Source organism: Microtus ochrogaster, linkage group LG8, assembly GCF_000317375.1.
Source record: "Microtus ochrogaster isolate Prairie Vole_2 linkage group LG8, MicOch1.0, whole genome shotgun sequence".
Taxonomy (NCBI): Eukaryota; Metazoa; Chordata; class Mammalia; order Rodentia; family Cricetidae; genus Microtus; species Microtus ochrogaster.
In genome coordinates, this window is record NC_022033.1 from 13411273 (window position 1) to 13421681 (window position 10409).

Here is a 10409-nt window from a genome sequence, read left to right on the forward strand (position 1 = left end):
ACTTAGCTTCCTGAGCCATCTCAGTAGCGCTCTTTCCACTTTCTGTCGAGACAGTGCCTTCCCCAGCTGCCCAGGCTAGCCTGGAACTGGCAAAGTGCTTGCCTCACTCCTGAGGTGCTCTGTTGACAGGCCCGCTCACCAGCCCTGACACTCTTGCCCCTCTCTTTCCTCACTCACACAGTGACAGCCTCGTCTCTGTTGTCTGCTGCGTTTGTGATCCAGGCAGCTGGTGGAGCGTCTCAGCCTAGCACCCAAACCGAGGCTAACAGGCAACCGAGTCACACAGTGTAGCCACACCTCAAGTGCGGGGCAGCAGAACAGCGCTCACCATTTCCAAGTGGCAAAATTCCACACCAGGTACTCACAACACATGCGTAAGGGAGGGGCTGCTGTCAGCCCATTTCACAGTCGAAGACACTGAGGCTCACACAGGGAATGTGATGCCTTATCCAGCTCCCAAGACCAAAGCTGAAGTACTATTCCCCAAACTGCCTTTCACTCTCACCCCTACCCCAGTGTTCCTACGATCTCCCCCTTCAGTCCACCCTTCCCAGTCTCCCCTGGACTCACCACAGACAACATCAGTCTGATTCGTCCCTGCCTGGATAACCGTCATCTTTTCGGCCTCACAGCTGCACAAAGACACAAATGTACACATGTATGTGCATGCACACACGCATGCAGGGAGGGAGGGTGGGAGAGAGTAGGAGGGAGAGACACAGAGAGAGACAGAGAGAGTGTGTGAGACAGAGAGAGAACAGGGCTCCCCAAACATAGAACTTCCAAGTCCAGAGGAGTCGGCCAGTGAGTGGCAAGTCCGCGTTCACTGAGTATGTGACTTACACTACAGCATCCTGAGTTGGTCCTTAAGGGAAGGACGGGAACACACAAGTGGAAGGGAAGGTTACTGCCCACATCGAAGGAGGGATAACCAAGGGTGTGGATGATGAGGGTCCAGCTTTGTGGTAAGGGCTAAAACTGAGAGGGGCCTTGTTCCAAGGCAGGACCCTCAAGGCAGGAATGGGAGGAGATGATTGGCCTACAGTGGGGCTTCTCAATCTCGGCACCCGAAGGTGTTTTGCACTGGAAAATGTTCCAAGCTTTCTAGAATATTTAAAAGTGCCTCTGTCTCCACTAGCTAAATGCCAGGAACAGCCCCCTAACCAATGATGGCATCTGAAAGATGGACCAGATACAGCCAATGACCCACAGAGAACAAAACTGGTCCCTGTTCAGAAGCTCTGATTTAAGTGCCTTCAGGGAAGATTTCACTATGAAGGCACTGAAGAAAGTGAAAGTTGGAGCCGGCTTGGCAGGACTAGTGTGTCAGGAGGGAGTCAAGTGGGGGTCACTTGTGATGGCCTGCTCCAGGCAGGACAGTTCCAGGCAGCTCAAGAGTGACCTTGGCACCCAGACAGACGACCTAACTAGAAAGAAGAACTGCTCCCAGACCACACACGAAGGTGTTGCAGAAGAACTGCCCCCAGGCCATAGAGGAGGCTTGCAGGAAAACAGCCAGCCAGGGGTGGAACAGGAGTGGAGACGTGAGATATGGGATGGGTATTCCTGGGAGAAGTGGGCAGAGGGGGACGTGGCAGAGGAAAAGCCAGAGCAGTGGAAGGGGAACTTCAGAGAAAGCATGTGCTTTAGCTGTGTGAGAAAAACACTCAGCACCTTTATCTGAAGCCTCCAGAGAGAAGGGGCATTCCAGCTCCAGATAGGAAGCTGAGGGTCCCACACATGCTGAGGCAGATTAGGGGATCCCCAGAGGAAGATCAGAAGGGCCCCAAAAGGTACAAAGTTGAAACAGCATACACTAGCTAAGTGGGGCAGCGTGGTGGGGGCACATTGGACTCCGATACAGGAACCTATGATCAGCCAATACACACCAGTGGACGCTGATGAGTGCCTGCTTGCAGATGGCACCCTTCCAAATGCAGGAGACAGAACGGGGCCGGAGGTGGGGGGGGGCTACAACTCTCTATTTATGAAGTTGTTAGGGGCTGAGAGGTGGTGGTGCGTGCCTTTAATCCCAGCACTCGGGAGGCAGAGGCAGGCAGATCTCTGTCTGTGAGTTTGAGGTCAGCCTGGTCTACGAAGCAAGTTCCAGGACAGCCAGAGGTATTACACAGAGAAACTCTATCTCAAAAAAGAAAAGAAAAGAAAAAGTTTGTTAGCCTTTGGGAACTGTGAACTAAGTACAGATGGCCAACCACAACTTGTATAAGAGGTCATGGGGGAGCATATGTGTCCAGTGTTTCCTTGTTTACTAGTAAACTCTCTGGGAAGGAGTACTGAGGAAACAGCCTGCAGGAGGCATTTGCCCCGTTAAAAAGATAATGGGGCATGTAGTTAAGGGTCTTACCAAGCAGGAGACTTTGAAGCAAAAGAATAAACTGTGCTCAGGGGTGCAAATGCAGGGTGCAAGGTGTGAAGAGTTAGGGGACCGCAGCTAGACCCCAGTCCAACACCAAAGTGTCAAGGCTTCCTCCCAGAGGCAGCGGGGAGCCACGGAGTGCTTTAAATCATGAAGCACCCTGATCCAAAGGGGCTACAGACACTCACAATGACAATATGATGCAGAATCAACCAAGGGGGGCACCAGAGGCAGGGAGCCTGTGAGGGGATGATGCTATCACCACACCACAGTGATTGAGGCCCAAGGTGACTGCACTAGAGGAAAAGGAGGTGAACTCCCAAGATGCCCATACCAGACGTATGGACCCTACTGAAGTGGAGGGGAAGCAAGGGTGGGCAGCTCACTGTGACTGCCTGGAGCCAGAATCTGCCTCTCACTTGGGGCTTGGCTAGGGGCCCACCCTGGATATACAGAGTCGGAGGTGTTGGTGAAACATCACATTCAGGAATGGGACTTGATCATCTGGGGCCCAAACGACAGATCCAGGGGGGAGATGGAACCATTGATGTAGATAAGAGAAGCTCAGGAGAGCCAGGGAAAGTGACTGGGGAGAAGAGAACCCAGACAAAGCAATAGAGAAGCAATGAAGACTCAAGAAGGGCTGGGGAGATAGATAACTCAGTGAGGAAAGTACTTGCCCTGTGAACAAGAGTTTGATCCTGAGAGCCCACATTTAAAAAAAAAAAATTCCAGACTTGGTGGCATGTGGTTGTAATCCCAGTGCTGGGGAGGAGACAGAGGGTCCCTGGGACTCTGGCCAGGCAGCCTAGTCTACTTGGCAAGTTCCAAGCCAGCGAGAGACTGTTTCAAAACAAAAGAAAAAGGTGAACAATGCCTGAGGAACAATACTCCAGGTTGATAGGCATCACACATGTGCACACACACACACATGTGCACACGTAAATATGCATACATATATATGCACACACAGGAGTGTATACACATACATGCATGCACACACACACACATGCACACACCAAGAAAGCAGAAGATCTGGCAAGGAACAGAAGAGGAGAGAAGGGGGTGTCATGGTGCCTCAAAAGGAGAGACTTCAAGAAGTTAGAGAAATCAAAAGATTCTATTAACCAATCAGAGCAGGCAAGGAAAAGAAAAATGCAGGAAGTATCCCTTAGACCAGCCACAAGGTCACTTTCACAAGTGAGTGTGGCCATGGGGGAGGAGACTGAAGAGCAGGCGGACCCACACTACTTTTGGTTAAGGAGAGGCAACTCTTATACCTTGTCCAAGGATGACACTTTTCAGAAGTTGATGACACACTGGAGAAGAAGCCAGCTGGGCAGAGTTCACACACAGTGTCAGCTGTCCCTGTGGCTGGGAGCGTGTGGGGAGGATGGATCAACAATCTCAATGGGCCACAGGATCTGAGTCCCAAGGGAGCAGCCAGCAGACAGGCAGGGCAGGAAAGAACACCTGCCTTCAGCTCCTAGTCCCACTGCAGTGGCACCCCCCCCCCACAAGGCTGCAATCCAGCAGTGGCACCCCCCCCCACAAGGCTGCAATCCAGCAGGGGTCTCCTCCCCTTTCCCCAGGAAGTTGCCCATAGCCAAGACCAGAACGCAAAAGATCCCATTTCCTGTTAACGAGAGGGAAGATGCCAGTTGGGGGAGGGGAGAGTCTCTACCCCCTCAGTCTCTGAGGACCAAAGGCCAACTGCTGAGCCCCCAGTTCTTCCCTCCCACCCACAGAGCTGTTTCCCTAGGCAGGCCACTTACCCATCTGCTTAACTCCAAAGCCAGGGCCACAGGATGTGTGCGACACACATCTCAGGCACTCCTTGCTGGTACAGTGTTGACCTTCCTTACAGGCACAAACGGTGTCTGTATCTGAGGTGCCCTCCTTCTCAACCTGGAGCCCATCATCTGAGCAGAGATGAGAAGGAAGAATGGGAACCCCGCCCTGACAGCACCAAGAACCCCACTTCTCACATCATCTCCTGTTTTCTTACACCCTCTTCCTACCACAGACTGTGATCACCTAACTTATTCAACAACCCAGACTTCCACTGGTGGGCACAGACCCGGGCTACTGAAGTCATAGGGATGCCACAGTTAGGAATATTAAGCCAGTTCTCAAGTGCACCTCCCCAAGCAGCCCCACGCACTAGGTTCACAGTGTGTATGCTGGTAACACCGTATCTCTTTGTTCCACTTGTCCATGAATTCGCCTGAGTCACACAAGAGGCACTGGGTCTTGAGGAGAGCCGAGCAGTGTTCCTCCAGTTTCTTTCCTGAAAAAAAAAGGGGGGGGGGGGTGAGGAAATGTGGCAGCTCAGGCCAGTTCTGTGAATCAGACCCTGTCACTAACCAGGTGAGCCAGGGCCTGGGGGGAAGGGAGCTTGGGAGTGGGCATCTCAGACCCTACATGAGTAGGGAAAATGGAAGACCCAGGGAAGCCTGGGGCATTCTGGCATCAAGGAAGGGGCAGGGGCATGAGTCGTTTTTAGGCTTGAGTTCACAGGTCATACATGGTATCGGCATCTGCCAGCAAACCGAGAGGGGAGGGTCTCGGGGTGGGGCTGGAAAGGCTGTCATCTCACCTGGCGGGCACAAGTCACAGCACTGGCCATTGAAGAGGTACTGTTTGTCACCACATGCAGCACACTGTCCTAGATGGACCTAAACACAGAAGTGTGTAACCGGAAGGGATCTTGGACAGGCATGTTGAAAGTTAGCCAAGGCACCGACTGCGACAGATGTGGAAATCCAAAGCAGAAAAGAAAGCCCCCACAGTATGTGGCATATTTGATATTTTACTATATTGCCAAGTGGTGTGATTATAAAAAAAAATCCAGAGAGTCATTTTGCCATCTTACAAAGCAAAAACTCAGAACTCTGTAACCCAAATAGATCCACTTGACCCCTCAGTGCTCCTAAAGACCCAGCAGGAAGGGAACACTGGAGGGAGCACTTCCTGGAGTCCAAGCCTGCCGGCTCCAGCTGGCCTCAGCCCTTCTCCTTCTAAGCACCGCCATGGTCTCTGTCCCCAGCTCCACACCATCTGAGGTCAGAAGGATAGGAATCAGTCTATGAAGGGCAACACTGAGCAGCAAGGGGGCTGAGACACTGTGCGGGGGCAGATGTCTTCAGAGATCAGAAACGCGAATCAGATAGTCTTCGGGGCTAGACTTGCAAGGGGCTGTGAGCTGCCCAGCGTGGGTGCTAGGAACATAACTCGGGTCCTCTGCAAGGGCCACACATGCTCTTAACTGCTGAGCCATCCCTCCAGCCTGTATGTGTGCTCCTTAAAGTCAGGCTAGATTTTAGGGTCCCACGGGGACAGAATTCAAAGCTCTCAGCATGTCCCGTCTCCACTGACTGTTTCAATCTCACCGTTTCTGGGGTGACTGGGTACCACCCATGCTATGAACCGTGTCTTGCTAATTTAAACTTCTCTTTAACTGTAAATCTACTGTTGCCTTGAGAGAACAGCCAGTATCACTTCCTATAAATTAAAAGAAACCCTAAAAATACACGCAACAGACTCTCAACAAGATTAGTAAACCTCAGCTCCTAGCTGTACTCGCTTAGAGCCCTCTCCCTGGGCCTGTCTTGATTCCAGTTTTAAAAGGGGGGATTAGCAAAGGCATTAACTAGCCAGGTGTGGCGGTGCAGGTGTTAAACTCAGGCAGAGGCGGGAGGATCTCTGTGAGTTCAAGGCCAGCCTAGTCTACAAAGCACGTCCAGGACAGCCAAGGATACACAGAGAAGCCCTGTCTCAAAAACAAAAAACAAAACAGAAAAGGAAGGAAGGAAGGAAGGAAGGAAGGAAGGAAGGAAGGAAGGAAAGAGAGGTACTTATGACCTGAGTTCAATCCCTAAGAACCACATAGTAGGAAAGATTGGCTCCCGTAAGTTGTCCTCTGACCTCCACACATACCCTGTGGTACTCAAGGACACATGCGTACATACATATATACATAAGTGTAATTAAAATTAATTTTTTCAAAGTGTGAGAGTTTTTAAAAGAACTGTATGGTGAGCTGCACGGTGCCCTGTTTGTGACTTGACGCATGCAGTGTGTGGAGGTCAGGGTAGAATGTTGGTGTCAATCCTCACTTTCCACCTGTTTGAAACAGGGTCTCTTTGCTGTTCTCAGCAGCATATGCCCAGCTAGCTGGCCTGGGAACTTCAGGGGACTCTGCTGCTTCGCTGTAGGAGCACTAGGACTGCAGGCTTCTCCCGCACACACCTCACATGGGTTCCAGGGATGAACTCAGGTCGACGGGTTGCCATGGCAACTGCTTCAACCACTGAGCTTTCTCCCCAGACTGGTACTTGGGAACTTATGTGAGGTTCTGGTTTTTTTTTTTTTAAGATTTAAAAATCTTCTTTTAGATTTATTTACTTTATGTGTATGAGTGTTTAGCCTGCACTGGTGTGTGCCTGGTGCCCTTGGAGGCCAGAAGAGGACATTGGATCCCCTGAAACTGGTGCCAAGGACAGTTGTGAGCCACCCTGTAGATGCTGGAGAATGGAGCCTGGGTCCTGTGCAGGAGCAACAGTGCTCTAACCATCTCTCTAACCAAAAGGTTTGTTTTATTTTGATTATAGGTAGATATGCATGTCTATATCTGGTTATGTGCATGTGTGCGGGCAGGTACCTCAGTGTTCAGTAGAGCGAATCAGAAACTCCTTGGAGCCAGAGTTGCAGCCCCAGCTCCAGTGTGGGAGCTAGAAACCTAACCCCAGCCCTCCACCAGGGCTGCACATGCTCCTAACTGCTGAGCCAGCCCTCCAGCCCTCATGTGCATTCCTTAAAGTCAGGCTACACTTTACAAACAACCATGGCTAGGGATGCAGGGCACCCACCTTTGAGGATGAGAGGAGTCATTCTGCAACATAAACTAAGTCTCCCACTTTTCTGAGGCTGTGTTTTCTCATCATTAAAGATTGGTTTTTATTATTTTATTCATGTGCCGTCCCAGGGCAGGTGCTAAGAACTGAACTTGGCAGCGTGTGCTCTGACCTGCTAAGCTATCTCTCTAGCCCTGTTTCATCACCTTTAAAATGGAATTACAACCCCTGCCCTGGAGGTTGGGTGGAGAATGTGATGGCCCGGCAGTCCACCGTGGTCACAAAATAGCTTTAATCGGCACACACAGATGAGCGTCTGTCTGGGTGCCCTGCACCCTGGCAACTGACTGACTGGCCAGGAGTCAGCTGATGGGTTGCTCTCATTCAACCTGGGTATCTGAGCAAATCACGTAATGAAACGCAGCTGAAACTTCTCCAGCCACACTGCATCCCCAGGCAGCACCTCGGCAGACTTCCCACCCTACTTCCAGAGAAGTGAAAGTCCTTGATGGCTCCTTCGAGCAAGTGAAAGAGACAACTTTCCTCTGACGCGCCAACCCCAGTTTCTAGTCCCCAAAGTTCCCAGGGCCACAACTTGGGACCCCTCGCCCTGTGAGTGTCAAGGTCAGAAGTCAGGCAGATATGGATTCATATCCATGTCGAGAGACTTTGGATGAACCTCTTCCTCTTCCTGAGCCTCATTTTGGTCATCTGGGTAACAGGAGCAGGAAGAAGTCAAACAGAGGCCGTATGCAATCTCTCTCCCAGATCCGTGCATAGATAGACCTCGCTAAATAGCACTTGCTATTTCTGCCAGGGCCCGGCCCCTACCTGGAGCCCAGAGTGTGGCTCACAAGGGCAGATTTTGCCTGGGTGGTCCAGGCACCTTGGTTTCTTCCTCCATTCCTCCCAAAAGACCCTCATCCTCTTCTCACTCACTCTACCTCCCTCCTGCATCCAGTCTCCCTAAGAGCCATTGCTCAAGGTAGTGGTTCTCACCCTTCCCGACACAGCGACCCACTAATACAGTTCCTCATGTTGTGGTGACCCTTAACCATAAAGTTATTTTCATTGCTACTTCTTAAGTATAATTTTGATACTGTTATGAATTACACTACTGTTATGTAGTGTAAATATCTGTTTTCCAATGCTCTTAGGCAACCCCTGTGAAAGGGTTATTTGATTCCCCCCAAAAGGGTTGAGACCCACAGGTTGAGAACCACTGGCTTAGCGTGTAAATAAAAGCTTATAAGGAAGCTTCATTTCCTCTCCTCTCTTGCTGCTGACCCTGACAGTTATCCTTGCCCAGGCCACATGTCAGAATCTACAGCCCTCTGCTGGGGATGCAGCTCAGTTCCTACAATGTCTGCCCTAGCACGCATGAAGCCCTAGATTCCATTCTAAGAACCACATAAAACTGACTGTGGCGACGCATGCCTGTAGTCCCAGCGCTACACAGAAATTCAAGGGCAGGAGAGATGGCTCAGCGATTAAAGTGCTTGCCACATAAGTGTGTGGACCATTGTTCAGATCTCCAGAAACACATGGAAATACCAGGCATTTGTAGTGGCCACCCTGTCATTCCAGCCTCACAAAGCAAAGATGGGGGATTCCCAAAGCAAGCTGGCTAGTGAGACTTGTCAAGTGGGGAGCTCTGGATTTGATTGAGACCCTGCCTCAATGAGTAAGGTGTCTGAGAATGACTCATGATATCAACTTCATGCCCCACGTGCAAGAACACACACATACCTGGCAATTGTATACATACATACAAACCACATACACACACAATGCAGGGGGAAAAAAAAGAAATTAAAAGTTCTCCTCAACTACACAGCAAGTTTGAAGCCAACATGGGTTAACTGAGATTCTCTCTCAACTCACGATTGATAGTATGTGCTAAAGGCACTAAGGGTTCCAGCTACAGAAAGCCAGGCCTGTAACATGACACCTGCCCACGTGGGCAATTCGAAGTCAGCTGAAACACCTAAGTCCCTGTCTCCAACCAAAAAGACTCTACAGTGCCTGAAAACATGGGGAGCCCAGCCAGAGGCGCGGGGCCGACACTCAGGTCGTCAGGGGATTCCCAGCCTCCAGAATGAGGAACTGCAGACATACATTTAAACCAAAAGTGAATCAAGTTCTGGCTTCTGAAAATCCCGGCGATGTGCTTGGCTGGGTCTGAGCCATTCTGGTGCCCGGAGAAACCGAGGCTGGTCTCTTCATCCTGTCTTGGGGTCCACTGCTATTCCCCTGTTCTGGGTATCTCCTACGCCATGTTAAGTTCAAGAGGCAATGGCACCAACTTGGGGATTCCTCCTGGATTAGCTTGGCTACGGTAGGGCGTGGTGGTTGTTAAATCGCCTCTTACCAAGAAAATGCCCAGGGTCTTGTTCCCGCAAGATGCCCTGGAAGTAAAAGGGTTCAACTAGCTGGGAGAAGATAACCACTGTAGCAGGCATCTGTCCACAAAGGGAAAGTGACAGGAAACAAGCCAGACCCGCCCCTTCCCCTAGCCAGGCTATTTTCCTGTGCACTCCAAACCCTTTCCAGTCTCTGTGGCCAGCTCCTGAGCCCAGACTTGGATTGGATAAAGTTGTCCAGGCACCGCTGTGTAAGCATGCCCTCCCTAAGCTCCCACTGTGGACTACGCGGAACAGAACCCCAACCTTCTGGGAGGGGAAAAGGGCAGCCCACCTTATTTTACAGTCAAGACCAGAGATCTTGACTATTCGCCCCTCCCCGCCTTTCCCCCCAAACCAGCTAGGAAGATCTTCTTCCCCAAGTCCATCGCCCACTCTCAGATCCCTTGGGGTCGGGACAGAAGCCACTCACCGCTGTCAACAAGCAGCCCCAAAGCGCGCACTGCCAAGGCAAAGACACCATAGCGGATTCAAGCGGCCAGATCACAGAGCTTAGGTGGTGCCTCCTAGTAACTCCAAAGTCTCGGCCAGGGGCCCCGCCCAGGAAGGGGGCGGGGTCTTCGTGCACCAATCGCGGAGGGCCTCTGGCTAGTCGCAGAACAGGGATTTCCCCCCCAGGACCTTCCCAAAAGTCTGATTCCCCCGGGAGTTTAACACCTAAGCAGCAGGAGGAAGCGCGATCCCAACGGTACCCCTTTCTCCACAACTCGGGACCCCGAGAGCCACCTATAGCAGAGCTAGGAACCCTCCTGC

The 10409-nt window shown here is 51.3% G+C and overlaps 1 protein-coding gene across 1 annotated transcript in view; it reads right to left on the bottom strand.

Moving 5' to 3' along the window:
- Window positions 1–10135, bottom strand: part of Cd40 (CD40 molecule) — a 13994-nt gene extending 3859 nt beyond the window's left edge. Inside the window, exons 1-6 of the mRNA XM_005362888.3 lie at window positions 10069–10135; window positions 4977–5055; window positions 4542–4667; window positions 4153–4299; window positions 3658–3751; window positions 571–632 (exon numbers count right to left, since the gene is read on the bottom strand). Coding sequence (XP_005362945.1) covers window positions 571–632; window positions 3658–3751; window positions 4153–4299; window positions 4542–4667; window positions 4977–5055; window positions 10069–10119 — 559 coding nt within the window. The 5' untranslated portion in view covers window positions 10120–10135. The remainder of the gene's footprint in view (window positions 1–570; window positions 633–3657; window positions 3752–4152; window positions 4300–4541; window positions 4668–4976; window positions 5056–10068) is intronic.
- Between the last annotated feature and the right edge of the window lie 274 nt (window positions 10136–10409).